Source organism: Chrysochloris asiatica, unplaced genomic scaffold (assembly GCF_000296735.1).
Source record: "Chrysochloris asiatica unplaced genomic scaffold, ChrAsi1.0 scaffold00041, whole genome shotgun sequence".
Classification (NCBI taxonomy): domain Eukaryota; kingdom Metazoa; phylum Chordata; class Mammalia; order Afrosoricida; family Chrysochloridae; genus Chrysochloris; species Chrysochloris asiatica.
Genome location: NW_006408559.1, coordinates 15,866,954 through 15,880,956, shown reverse-complemented (window position 1 = coordinate 15,880,956; position 14,003 = coordinate 15,866,954). Strand labels below are relative to the sequence as shown.

Genomic DNA, 14,003 nt, shown 5'->3' with positions numbered 1-14,003 from the left:
TTTTTATTCCATCAATTCCTGGTGCCTTGTTCTTTGCCACTTCTTTCAATGCACTTTGGACTTCCTCTCTGAGTATCATTGGCTCTTGTTCATATGGTATTTCTTGAAATGGTTGAACATTAACTATTTCCTTTTGGTACAATGACTCTGTGTACTCCTTCCATCTTTTCTTGATGCATTCTGCATCATTCAACAATTTTCCCAGAGAATTGTTCAATAACAAAAGTTGAGGCTTGAATTTTTTCTTCAGTTCCCCCAGCTTGAGAAATGCTGACCGTGTTCTTCCCCTTTGGGTGTAGAGTCAGAATGTAATAACCATTCCAGTGGTGAGAGGACTCTGGTGATTTTGGCATTGCCTCTGATATCCCATGCAGGTCCTTGGTGATTACACACTGTTTTTTAAGTGTTCACAAACTGCCGGCAGAATGATTCATTCTGGGATTTTGTTTAGAAATTAGCATTAAGGGGTTTGGGCTGGACTGTCTTCTCTAAAATATATTCCCCAACCTTCCTCCAACTAGAAAGGTGGGTGCATTCTTGCTTCTCTCCAGACTCTTAGAGATAGCCAATTGACCTAAGTCCCCGCTGGCTGATCCTTCTCTGTCCTTGGGCCCTTAAATGGTTTCTCAGTGGCTTTGGGTCCTTCCCTGCCCTGCCACCTCTCCTGTGTTCTCCTCATTCATTACAGGCCGAAACTCCTTCATCCCAACTGCATCACCTTCATGAGCCCCTGTTCTGGGCTTCTCCTCACTGAAGCTGAAGACCCCTCCTCTTATCATCTTTTCTGATTTGCAGGAAGGTCCCTTGAATTCCAACACTTGACCTTTCCTGTTCTTCCCATGCTAACAATGTGTGTATCTAAAATCCAATCTTACTCATATCATTATCTTCCTTACTATCTTTCCCATCCCACAATGTGACCCTTTGGGGAGTTGGTTTCTCCAGTTACCTCAGTGGTTGAAGCAGAACTTGAGGGTGGAGTCATTGCTGGGATCTAGGTGGGATGGGGCCCCAGGGTGAGTGTCAGATCTGCTCAGGGAAGGGATTTCACTCAGGTCTTCTCCTTCCCAGAATCCTTGGGAGCCCCGCCCCCGCCCCCAGCGATGCCCCCAGGGGTCAGGCTTTCTAGTTCAGTAAGGAGCAGCTGGACTTTCTAACACACGGGGTCGCCATGAGTTGGAATCCATTCGTCAGCAGTAATCAAGAGAACAAGGGAACAGGACGCAGTTCCCCATTTGACGGAGGTCGGAGCTCCTATTTGCTGGGTAGCACAAAGACTCTGTGACCCCGAAACTCCAGAAAGAGCCAGCGCTCAGAATGCAGACTGGCAAGGTGGGCGGGGCCAGCAGCAAAGGGACCACCAGGAGTCACGACCTGTCTCCGCAGCCCCAGCGCCCCCGGTGGATGACGTGCGTGGAGGAAACTGGAAACTTCTTCGAGCCTACCCTGGCGGCCTTGTTTGTCCGGGAGGCCTTTGATCTGCGCACACAAAAAGCTGTATGTGGGGTCCTCTTCCTGCCACCCTGCACCCCTAATGACCCCCTCATGCTGTCACCTCTGCTCTGGGGAGACACACAGTGAGGCAGAAATCCCTGCAGGTCAGCCATGGGTTGACGTTCAACTTCACGTACCACCAAGCCCCCACCTGGACTCCATGATAGCTGAGGCACCCCCTACCAACCCTAAAAGGCTATCTGTGGTTTTTGCACAAGACGAGTGTCGCAGAAATCACTAACTACCGCTTGGTGAGCACCTGCTAAGACCACGTTCCGCATAAGCCCTTGACACCGACCACGTCATTCCATGCCAGTCCTGCGCGGTGCACATTGCCTGGAGGTCCTCCCTTGGGCATAAAGAAGTTAAGTCGCCTGTCCAGGCTGCACAGCTTCAAAGAGCAGTCCGGGTGGGCACCGGCAGGGCCCAGCCCTCAACCACAGCGTCCTGCTTCCTGCTCCAAGAGCGTGTAGACACAGGCCAGGCATCACAAGACAGCAACCACAAAAGCCCAGGAAGGCGCAGGTGTTAGAGAGGATGGGGAGTCAGGGCTGCTGGCCCAGGGATGCTGAGCCGTCCTTTTCTCTGATTCCAGGGCACTAGGCCTGGGCTTAAGGAAAGCAAGAGCAGATCTAACCTCCCCATTGAATGATTTTCCCCTGGGAAGGACTGTCTTCCTTAGGACCTCTTGGATGACCAGCCCCGCCTTCCCTTCTATGTGAGGCTCCACCCTTCTCCCTGGCTAGGAAATCGTATTGGCGCTGTGGGTTAGCTATGCCTTCTGCAAGGTGGGCAGTTCAAACCCACCAGCTGTCCCTCAGAAGAACGGTGACTGTCTCTGCTCTGTAAAGATGGAAGCGTTGGAAACCCCATAGGGTAGTTCTGTTATGTTCTGCAGAGTCGCTATGAGTCAGAATCAACTAGATGAAAGTTTAGGGGGTTTGGGCTCCTTTGAGGACTTCGAAAGTGAATCCAATGCTCCCCTGTCTCTCAAGGCCATGGAGCTGTTCTCCAACATCAAGGAAGCCCTCATCAGCCGCCTCCAAAGGGTCCCCTGGATGAACGAAGAGATGAGGAAGGAGGCTCAGGACCAAGTAAGTCAAAGGGAAAGAGGGACCTTGGAGAATTGGGGTGTGGAGGGTCAGCAAAGGGCCTGGTGGACTCTGAAGGGCAGGAGACCGCTGTGGTGGGTGGGCAGAGAGCTAGGGTACAAGGGAACCTGTGCATGCGCACGCACAGAACACTAAGGGGGGTCCGTCTGTAGAGTCAGTCACCTTTATGTGTCTCTAGGTCACCCGACTGCAGGTGAAAATGGGAGCCCCGGAGTGGGTCATGGAGCCAGAGCTGGCCACACAGGGGTATCCCGAGGTGAGTCCTCAATCACCCGTGCTATGCCTGAGTCCTGTTGGTTTTCAGGGTGATTCTAGCTAATTCCTCCTTACCCTGAACGTCCTGGGGAACACCTAGCAGGTGGGTGCACCTGTTCTGATCTGTGGGTTATCCCTCGTGGGCCTCATCAGTGTGCGCACACGTGCGTCCTGGGACGCTCTGACTACGATCTGCTCCAGGCCCAACTGCGCAGGTGCGGGGTGGTGTTGCTGTTGGTCTCAACGCTTGTGTGGGTTCGCTGATGTCAGGTCATTCAGCGGTCCCCTAGGGGCCTTAATGTGCCCTGTGTGCGCCCCAGGTGCAGCTGGGCCCCAACTTCCTGCAGTCCGTCCTGAGCTGTATCCGAGCGCTCCGATCCAGGACCGTCAGGAGCTTCCTGAAGCCCTTCTCCTATCACAGGTGCCCGTCTGGGAGCCCCGAAATCTGCTTCTAGAGACACCTTCTAGGGCGGGTGGGGAGGGGCACCACAATAAGAGTCAGGGGCTGCAGGAGGATTGGGGTAGGACATTGTTCACGCTTTGTCTCCACAGCTGGCGCGAGCCTCCCTGGAGTGTCAAGGCTTACTATTCGCTGTCAGACCACACGGTGGTCTTCCCCGCAGGATTCTTGCAACCCCCATTCTTCCACCCTGGCTACCCCAGGTATGGCGTTCTGGGAGGGGACGAGGACTGGGCCGGGGATGGATGAGCTGGGTCAGCCTTGGAGGGACCCTGGTGACACCAGCTTTGTCCTCCAGGGCCGTGAACTTCGGTGCTGCGGGCAGCATCATGGCCCAAGAAATGCTGCGCATCTTCTACCAGCTCTGTGGGTACCAGACGGAAGCAGGGGCTCATGAGGAGGGTTAGGGGGGGAGTCCTGGAGCTGTGGCAGTGCTCCCTGTCCTTGACCTCGCCATTTCCCTCCCCTGTCCCAATCTAGCCCACCCAACTCCACCCTTCACTTGCTCCACCCTGCTCCATCTCACTTCCACCCTCATTCTCCTATAGTGCTTCCTGGAGGCTGCCCGGCCTGTGACATCCGCACCCTGCAGGGGGCGCTGCTGTGTCTGGAGCGCCGTTATGCTATCTTCTCCCCACCTGCGGGGGTCTCCTTCAACCACTCCCACATGCTCCTGGAGAATGCCGCAGATGTCGGGGGGCTGGCGGTGGCGCTGCAGGTGATTCCTCTCACCAGCAGACTGAAGGCCTGATCCCAAGTGTCCCTTTACTGTCCCTCATGCCTGGCCAACAGCTTTCTGCCAGTCCCAGCCCCACTGCATAGACCACCAAGGTCCCCTCCTCCCCTTAGGCTCACCCCTTTCCAACTGCTGGCAGGCCACTAACCTGGCTCAGATGGGTGCACAAGGCTGGGTGGTTATGGGTGCCACGTGGAGTGAGGGCTGCCCTACAAGCTCTGCTCACCCCACACGCAGGCATACATCAGGAGGCTTCAACAATACTCAGGAGAGACCACCCTGCCTCATCTGGGTCTCAGCCCTCAGCAGCTCTTCTTCCAAAGCTATGCGAAGGTATGTAGTGCCCCTCACCCCTACTGCAGGAATCAAGGGGTCCTTCCTTCCTCAAATGCCCCCACCATGGACTGGTCCCCATGGCACCCTCTCATATGTGCCTTTGAACTATGCTTCCAAATGTCAACAACGTTCTACTACAGCCAGTTGTCCCAAAAGAAAATGCCAAACTCCTATTACCAGATCCTTTCTCTTCTCTCTTTAACAAGGGGGCTCTGGTAGACTGCATACCACACAGCTCCTCGCCCCACCTGTTCATCCAACTGGATCAAACCAAATTAGCTGCTGTCTAATCCACTCTGACTCATGGTGCCCCCATGTGTGTCAGAAGAGAACTGTGCCCCACAGGGTTCTCAGTGGATGATTTTCATAAGTAGATTCCACTCATGGTGCCCCCGTGTGTGTCAGAGTAGAACTGTGCCCACAGGGTTCTCAGTGGATGATTTTTCATAAGTAGATTCCACTCATGGCGCCCCCGTGTGTGTCAGAGTAGAACTGTGCTCCACAGGGTTTTCAGTAGGTGATATTTCATAAGTAGATTCCACTCATGGTGCCCCCGTGTGATCAGCGTAGAACTGTGCTCACAGGGTCTCAGTGGATGTGTTTTCATAAGTAGATTCCACTCATGGTGCCCCCGTGTGATCAGAGTAGAACTGTGCCCCACAGGGTTCTCAGTGGGTGATTTTTCATGAGTAGATTCCACTCATGGTGCCCTCTTGTGTGCCAGAGTAGAACTGTGCTCACAGGGTTCTCAGTGATTTTTCGTAAGTAGATCCCACTCATGGTGCCCCGTGTGTGTCAGAGGAGAACTGTGCCCCACAGGGTTCTCAGTGGATGATTTTTCATAAGTAGATTCCACTCATGGTGCCCCTGTGTGTGTCAGAGGAGAACTGTGCCCCACAGGGTTCTCAGTGGATGATTTTCGTAAGTAGATCCCACCCATGGTGTCCTGTGTATGTCAGAGTAGAACTGTGCTCCACAGGGTTTTCAGTAGGTGATATTTCATAAGTAGATTCCACTCATGGTGCCCGTGTATGTCAGAGTAGAACTGTGCCCCACAGGGTTCTCAGTGGTTGCCTTTCCAGGAAAGGAGCCCTGGTTGTACAGTGGTTAAGTACTGTATTGCTAACCAAAAGTTCAGAGATTTGAACTCACCAATGGTTCCTTGGGTGAAAGATGTGGCTCCCGTAAAGATTTGCAGTCCCAGAAACCCCATGGAGTGGTTCTCCTCTGCCCTGTAGGGTGCTAAGAGTTGGAAACCACTTGATGGCAATGAGCTTCATTTGGTGTGGCTTAGATCTCTGGGGCTTTCTTCTGAAGTACCTCTGAGTGGACTCGAACTCTGACAGGTAGCAGCTGAGGCTCTTAATTGCATCACCCAGGTCTAACCTGAAACACCTCCTTAAATATCTGAGGGCTTCTTCAAGTCACTGCCCCCCCATACTTCAGTACTTGTGGAGTTCTCCCCATTACAAATACTGGGCACCTTCTCCCAGGCCCACCTGTACTCCTGTGTGGTCTACAAATTGCAAATCCCCGTCCTCTGCTCCTGGATCTTGACCCTTCCCACCCCTGTGCCAGTAGACCTGCCCACCCTGGACTCTCTCCATTTATGCAGGTGATGTGCAGGGAACTTGGGCCCCAGAGCAAGCAGGACCGACACAGCCCTCCTCCACTTCGAGTCCATGGGCCTCTCAGCAACACTCCAGCCTTTGCCAGACACTTCTCCTGTCCCCCAGGAGCCCTCATGAACCCCTCCAGCCGCTGCCAAGTCTGGTAACCTGGTTGATGGAGACCCTCAGTACAGACACATCCATACCTCTGACTCTGTGCAGAGCCATCTTCCCTTGGCCTTCAGCTCCTGAAATTAAAGGTGGCCCTGCCTACTGCCTGTTCCCCAGTGGTGCTTTCCTACTGCCCTGGAGCAGGAAGGCAGACAAGATGAGAGGTAGACGCAAAGCAGGGCTCCATACACATATGGGAATGACTGGTGAGTCGGGGGTAAGAAGGTCAGAAAGTGGGGCTTAGGGTTGGGTAGTTAATGACTGGTTGGGGACAGAAGGGCTCTGCTGAAGTGTTGGCAAGTTACCCTCAGTTGTTGTCAGGGTTTTATTGAGATGACTTTGATTGCTGCTGCTTCGTCCCTAATCTGCTGTCCAGAGTAAAACCACATCAGGGCTGGGTGTTGGCTCGGGGTCTCTGGCCCTAGGAGATGAAGCTCAGAGCTGGGAGCTGGTGGGACATAGAGGTGACAGATGGAACAATGACCCCAGGACCTTGGTGCTGCCTCAGAGACCAGAGAGATCAGTACGCGATCATGAAGCGAAGGTAGAGACCCAGGTCCTCACCCAGGACCCAGTCCACCTCAGCCTCGATGTCCCTCATAAAAAAACCATGATGCTCGCCAAGTTCATGCAGAAGGCCAGGTTCAAGAGGTGGTCACGCACCGCCGCAGTCTCTGTCACCTCGTCCTCTTGCTGGGCCATGTCTAGCAGCGTCCACATCTCCCCCACCGAGGAGGCCACAAAGTGCTCTTCCAATTGCTCTTCATCTGGCTCTGGGGGTGAGAGCAGAGACCTGGCAAGAGGATCCCACCTGCCCAGCCCAGCCCTGAGCCAAGCACACACGAAGCTGGAGAGTTGGGGGAAAGTGACCTCTTCTGACCTAGCCGTGCCCGCCTCTTTCTGGCTTCATCCTTCCTCCTCTGTCTCAGATAGTGGCACCTGGATACACACACAATCTCAGTTTGGCCAGCTCCAAACCATAGCAGATCCTGTTGTCTCCCACCACCCAAACCCAGGTCAGAGCCTGAGCCTCTTCCACAAGCTTTTCTAGTGACTCCACTGCCCATCTGCCTCCCCTCCTACCCACCTGTGGAAGGCATCCTCTCTTTCTGGCTGCTCTCTGTAGGGTCTGGACTTCCCTTCTGCAGCTTCAAGCCTTTCACTGGAAGCAGCAGCATCAGGATGGTGACTAGGGCCATAGCCCTGCAGAACTGGGGGCCCCGGGGTGCCATGGGCCTGCCCACCCCTGCCTCTCACCTCCCCTGACTCCCCGGCAGCCTTCCCAACGCAGCCCTGCCCTTACTCCTAGCCAGTACCGTCTTCTTCCCTTCCATCCCATGGGATCTCCTGGGCTCTGTGACATCACAGTAGTGGCACTACCCACCCCCCTTGGCCTCCTGGAGAATTCCATTGTCCATCAGGGACAGCTGAAGCTCCTGAGATTACCAGATTGGGTCATATGGTGACAAAAACATGACTGAACTTTTTGATCAAAGGCTGTACAGAAGAATCTTGATCAACAGGGGGAAAAATGCAGAAGAGAATTTCAAAATCTCAATGGAATCTAGATTTTCTTGATCCATTAAGGCTGGATGTATCATCCCAGAAACTATTGTCCTGAGGGAGAAAGAGAAAAAAGACAGTTGTTCAGAAAGCAGGCAGCCCTGCACCCAGGCCACCTGACCTCTGCACCCAGGCCTCCCTACCCACAACCCCCAGCCATCCCCCGGCCTCTCCCCATCTTTTTTCACCCTGTAGTTCCACTCTGACATGACCTCTCCTTCTCTTAGATGCAGGGAGAGACTATTAGGAACAGAGTAGGAGGAACCTAACAGCCAGCCTAACTGCACCCCAACACCTGGGACTGGAATCAACAGTTTCAGGAAACTGACTCCACAAAGTTTTATTGTGAATTATGTGGATCTAGTCTCCTCTTGAAAACTTATAAGCCAGTCACTTCTTGCCTTTGTAGCCCCCCATTTTGGGTGGCCAATGTCCAAGTTGTCCATCCCTGTCTACCCTGTGTAGGGGTTGGCATGATCCTCGCTGTAAAGATTTGTTCCCTCTTTCGAGCTACTGCATCTACAGGTGTAGGTCAAGTTCATCAAATGGTATCAGATTACTCTTTTTCTCCTTTCTTCTTCTAGTTGAGCTCTGATCATCCAGCCATTGAAGCCAGGTCAAGTGGGTACTATCAACAAGTGTGGGTGTTCTTATGCATATGTCCTCTCTTCTTATCAGCTGGACACTTCCTTCACTCTCCACTCTAGTCCTCTGTGGCTATGTCACTGTCTCGGGGCCCAGGAATCCCCAGGTCTTGCCATACTGTTGGCCAACCAGGTCTCCACCCAGGTTCACAGGAGTCTATTGAACGTGGTAGGACTTAGCTCGCAGCTTCATTACTGTTTTTCCCTCACTTCCCCTTATTGGTGACCAACGTGGTCACCAGTCAGAGAGCATGTCTGCTCGTGTATTCCCCTTGAGTCTTAGTCTTGGAAGGGGGATTGCTCTGAGGGGACCCGGCCACTTGCCTTGATGTCTCCTGGGCAAGCAACTTGCTTGTTCTTGTAAGTAGTCAGTCAGACTGCTGTTATTGTTTCGTATTTTTCCTGTCAGTCTTTCTTTCAAGAAGTATCTTCTGTTCTTCTAGCCACTCTAGGCTGGTCTGCTTGTCCTTGCAAGTGGAAATTTCCCACCTCGGAAGATTATAGATGGGGTTCAGGATTCCACCTATGGTCTCATGCAATGCAAAGGCTCTGCAGGAAGCCTCGTTCACTGGGCACATTGTAGCCCCTTTTTAGGTATTCCAATATGTTATAGGCAGAAGACAGACTTACAAGCTTTCTATGGTGATATTTCTGACTATTCCTTTCTCTCCCCTTCAAGTGTCTATTTTATAATGGTATGCAAGGGAAACCAAGATTCAAAAGATAGCCAAGCATCTTAACATTATTTCCCCCCTTCTACCCATTCAAACTATTCCTCAATCTCTGTATCCCAGAGCCCTGCTGTTCCAAGGTTGTGCATGCATCATTATTTACCTCTGTCCCACTTAGCACATGCAAACCTGCCTAATTGTTCTTCCATCCACCTTGTTCTTCCATTCCCCTCCCCCTTCTTGTGTGTTTCCCCCTCCCCAGCACCTAAACTATCCTATGTCTATTCCAGACTCTGTGTTCCACCTTCCCCTCCCTCCCCTCACCTCACCCCTACATCCCAGCAACCAGCAAAGAATCCCCCCTTTTAGTATGGGTTCTTTTTCCTAGTCTTTTACTGTAGTGGTTCTATGCAGTATTTCTCTTTTTGTGACTGAATAATTTCACTCAACATAATGTCCTCAAGGTTTATCCATGCTATGTGGTGGCTTTACAGCTTCTTTGCTGTTTTTCAAGGTAGCATAATATTCCATTGTGTGTATGTACCACAGTTTGTTTATCCATTCTTCAGTTGATGGGCACTTAGGCTGTCTCCATGTTTTTGCTATTGTACATGGTGCTGCTGTGGACATTGGTGTACATGCATCTACTTGTGTTATGGCTCGTATTTCTTGTGGGTAACCAGCACATCTTTTGAAAAATCGAGCAGTGCTAGACCACCAAAAAGGGTGCAAAACATGTGCTACCTAGACCCTGCTGCCAATCAGAACTAAACTGGAGGAAAACTAGCAAAAACCGTAAAAGGGGGAGAAAGAACCCAAGGCTGATGCCCACTCCTCTTCTGAGAAGTGTATTTTTCATGGCTCAATAAAACTGGCATGCTATTTGCTGCTTTTTTTCTGTGTGTGCTGTTTGTACCAACCTCATGTGGGTCTTGCCAGTCCTGCAGAAGTCAAGCTATATGACCCTTCACCCCTTTTCGGGGAAGGTGTTAGAGTCTGCATGGAGGGACGATAGCTGGAGTGTGGTGCAGTGTACCCCATATAGGATACTTGGCTGCCTTTTGCCTGGACAGAGATGTAGGGAGAGAACTGGAGGAGAGGGACACAGGTTGGCCCTGGAAAACTAGAACTGAGCACTGGCCATGGGCAGGACACAGGCACATCAGGACGCCTCATCCACTAAACTGTAGCCACTAGGGCATCCTGCTGTTTGAAAGTGTAAACCTGCTCAGGTACAGAAGAGGAGACTGTTCAGAGGTGTGGACTGAGGGTCAATTTTGCCCACACTAGGACACACATGCACATACACACAGACATACATGCCGGCTATGATGCTTAAGATTTTGTGTCCACTGACTGGGCCAGGATTCTTCTCCGTGGTTTAACAGTGAAGATGCAGCAGTTCCCATGGTAAGATCTAATATAATGTAATCTATGGTCAGCCAATCACATTGAAAGGACATTTCCTCGGGGTGTGGTCTGCAACATCTTTCATCTTACAAAGATAAAGGGAGGGATAAGTGAGCACAGAAAGAGGGATCTACTACCTCCAGGAAAGAGGAGCCAAAAGTGGAGTGAGCCTTTGGACAAGTGAAGTGCCTAGATCCAGGGGAAGATTGATGCCAAAACACGTGGAGATCTCTGAAAAATGTTGGGTCCACCACAGATGCTTCTGAAAGGAGACAAGGACCTTTCACCAGAGCTGACAAAGGAGAAAGCCTTCCCCAGAGCCTGCACTCTGAATTTGGACTTCTGGCTTCTTCAGCTGTGAGACAATGAATGTCTGTTTGTTATAACGACCCACTTGTGGTATTTCTGTTATAGCAGCATGAGAGAACTAAGACATGGGTACACATGCTGACACACATGCACACACCAACACACATGCACACAGACACATATGTACATGGACACCTTGACACACATGTGCTCACACACTGGAAATATACCCACACTGGCACACATTCAGGGCAGGTACATGGACACACATGCATGCACACACATGTACATATTGGTACACACATATGCATATATGCACACACTGAAACACATGCCCACACTGGTGCACTTGGACATGTGGACTCACATGCACACCTCAGCATGCATATGTGCACACTGAAACAATGACACACACTCATGCATACATGCAAATGCACTGACACATACATGCATGCACAGCTGCACAATGTACACACACATGGACACACACATATATATCATCACATATGTGTGCTCACCAACACACATGTTCACACACACTGATTCACATGCATGCATAGCAGCACACATGTACACATACATTGACACACACACCGACACACATGCATGCACAGGGTGCACATACATACACATGTATGCACACACTTGCATACATGCACAGCGACACACATGTACACACCCACAAATATGCACACGGCACACATTTATACACTGGCACATGTGCACTGACACATGCATACATTGACATCCATGCATCCATGCACAGTGACTCTTGTATACATGCATGGACACACTTGGCACACAGGCATGCACACACCAGCATACATACATGTACACATGTACACATACACATTGACAAAAATCACACCCAGAACACACACATGTACACAGGCATGCACACACCAGCACACATAGATGTACACCGAACACACCAGTACACATACACTGACATGCATGTATGCATATACACTGGGCACACCTTACACACTAGCACCCATGCACACTAACACATGTACACATACACTGACATGCACACATGCATACACACAGTGATACATGTACACATTCATTGGCACACTTGGCACACACTGGCACAAAGGCATGCACACACCTGCACACATGTATGCACACATTGATACACACACATTGGCACACAAGCACACCTGGAATGCACACACTAGCACACATGCATGTGCACACAGACGTACTGGCACACATGTACATGTGTCCTAAGTCAGGTGACAAGCTACCAGACAGGATGGCGACCTTAAGGTGTGGGGGAGATCTAAACACATGTGACCCGATCAATGTGTTCTTGCACCCACCTGGAGGATGAGGGGGAGCTCTATGGTTGGGGCCAGGTCTGGTCTGGGACATCTGCTCGAAACCAGCATATCCTTGGAGGGCAGCCTCCAGTGGTGAGCCTGCTGAGGGTCTCAGCACAGCCTTCACTGAGTGGTGTTGCTCAGTCTCTCCTCCTCAATCAGTTCACGAGGGTTTTGGGGAGAGGCCCCTAGTCCCAGGTCCAGGTATGGGGTCAGGGGAGGTCCTTGTCTATAGAAAACCCAGGGAGGTCTGAGAAGAATGAGGGGAGATCAGAGAAAAGGTGCAGTTGAAGGGCACCCCAAGAGGAGGTGGGGAGAGGACAACTGTCTGGTCTACCAGGCTCCTTGGCACACTCCCATTCCCCCAAGTTGGGAGGAAGGAGACAAGGGCAGCAGGCGGGTAAGGCCCCGATGACCCTGGTCCTGCTCTGTGCGGCTCGGACCGGCAGCCTCACCCCAGTCTCCCCACCACTACCTTTACGGGCAGGTGTTCCCTTGGCAGGTGCCTTACTTGCTCCACCTTATCACTGCATCTACAGCCTCTGCCTGTTATCTCTCCCTCCATCTCCTTAGACTGGGAGTCCCAGGGCTGAGAGGCAATGACCACCTGACTGACCCACCCCCAGCCAAGCAGAAAAATGCCCCACGCAGCGGGCGACCCTCCCTCCTCAGTCCACCTCCCCACTCCCTGGGCTGGAGAAAGAGACCTTGTCTTGGGCACCCCATCTCCCTCCGTGCATTTATTTTCCTGGTCTGCAGGTCACTGAGTCCATTCCTCACAGGCTCTGAGGCCAGCTCTCTTTCTTACAGCGAAAGGAGGGGCATACTGAAGCCACTGCCACCAAGGAGGAGTGACCCCCATGTGTCTCTCCTGAAGCCTAACCCTTCATCCTTAGGTTCCCTACATCTGGAGCTGAGATTGCAGATTCCAGACCAGCTCCAAGTGTGGCACTAACAGTGTTGGACTGGACAAGCATGTTTCTTAAGCACCGGGTCTTCTCGTTTGGAAAGTAGAGAGGACTCTGAGCCTCCTCCCACATACTTGTTAGCTTTACCAAAGATCATAACTCAACAGTTTCTGCGTGTCTGTGCAGTAGGCCCAGGAGATAAGCATATAGTATCTCACAATAAAATAAAGTGATGCTGCCTTATCCTCACTCATTCCTCCAGCTGGCCCATTCCCAGGAAGAATCCCAAACTTGGAACCCAGCTTTCTTGACCTTCACCATTTAACCTCTGTGGGAAACCCTGATCCCGCCCCCTACCCCCCCACCCCCACTCCAGTCCTCTGACCCGCCTCTCCAGGTGGAGGACTCTCCAGCCTGGGGCTCCAGGCAGCTGCAAGGGGAAGAGGAGCCACAGATGGAATTTCACAGCAAGTGACCCTCCTTGAGGTAGGGCAGAGGTGACCATGATGGACAGGAGACCCAGAAAAGCAAACCTAGGGCCTGAAGAGGACCATCACCAGGATTTTCTATAGCAGTGTAATTATGACCCCCATTCTAAGACTGAACCCACAAACCTCAAATAAGAAGGCGGTTCCAGACCAGGATCTCTGAATCCCAAGCCAGAAACTTGCTTCCTATCTGCCCCCCATTGGCTAGGCACCTGGTTTGTGGGGCAACCTCCCATTTGTCCTTGCCCCTTCCAAGTTCCTCTGCCCCAGGCCACTGCTGTGAGCAGGTTCTCTCCCCCGCCGCCCTCTCCCTCCCCTCGGGCCTGAGCTGCCCCAGGCTCCTCCTCCTGTAGGAAAAGCGCCTGCCCAGTCAGCTGGACAGTCAGTGCCTGCTCGGCACCTACAGACTCACACACAGGAGCGTGCGTACACGCACACCCCACACAACCACACCGGTCACCCTCACCACAGCCCCGACAGGCCTCACCTTCTCCAGGGTCTGGAAGGGGAC

The 14,003-nt window shown here is 52.1% G+C and overlaps 2 protein-coding genes across 2 annotated transcripts in view; one reads left to right on the top strand and one right to left on the bottom strand.

Moving 5' to 3' along the window:
- The window catches only part of KEL (Kell blood group, metallo-endopeptidase), a 26,661-nt gene extending 20,491 nt beyond the window's left edge, over positions 1–6,170 (top strand). The window contains exons 11-19 of the mRNA XM_006861273.1: positions 1,387–1,497; positions 2,490–2,588; positions 2,785–2,862; positions 3,182–3,282; positions 3,414–3,524; positions 3,620–3,687; positions 3,870–4,039; positions 4,295–4,390; positions 6,009–6,170. Coding sequence (XP_006861335.1) covers positions 1,387–1,497; positions 2,490–2,588; positions 2,785–2,862; positions 3,182–3,282; positions 3,414–3,524; positions 3,620–3,687; positions 3,870–4,039; positions 4,295–4,390; positions 6,009–6,170 — 996 coding nt within the window. The remainder of the gene's footprint in view (positions 1–1,386; positions 1,498–2,489; positions 2,589–2,784; positions 2,863–3,181; positions 3,283–3,413; positions 3,525–3,619; positions 3,688–3,869; positions 4,040–4,294; positions 4,391–6,008) is intronic.
- A 601-nt stretch (positions 6,171–6,771) lies between these two features.
- LOC102815173 (chromosome unknown open reading frame, human C7orf34) lies at positions 6,772–7,412 on the bottom strand. Its single transcript, XM_006861272.1, has 2 exons — positions 7,262–7,412; positions 6,772–6,947 (listed from the first exon to the last, which is right to left on the bottom strand). Exons 1-2 carry the CDS (start codon positions 7,404–7,406, stop codon positions 6,772–6,774), a joined length of 321 nt encoding a protein of 106 aa, XP_006861334.1. The 5' UTR covers positions 7,407–7,412.
- Between the last annotated feature and the right edge of the window lie 6,591 nt (positions 7,413–14,003).

Coding starts and splice junctions, on each gene's coding strand:
- LOC102815173 (XM_006861272.1), bottom strand. CDS start 7,406: ATGGCACCCCGGGGCCCCCAGTTCTGCAGGGCTATGGCCCTAGTCACC. Junction 6,948..7,261: donor AGAGAGGATGCCTTCCACAG/GTGGGTAGGAGG, acceptor TCTCACCCCCAG/AGCCAGATGAAGAGCAATTG.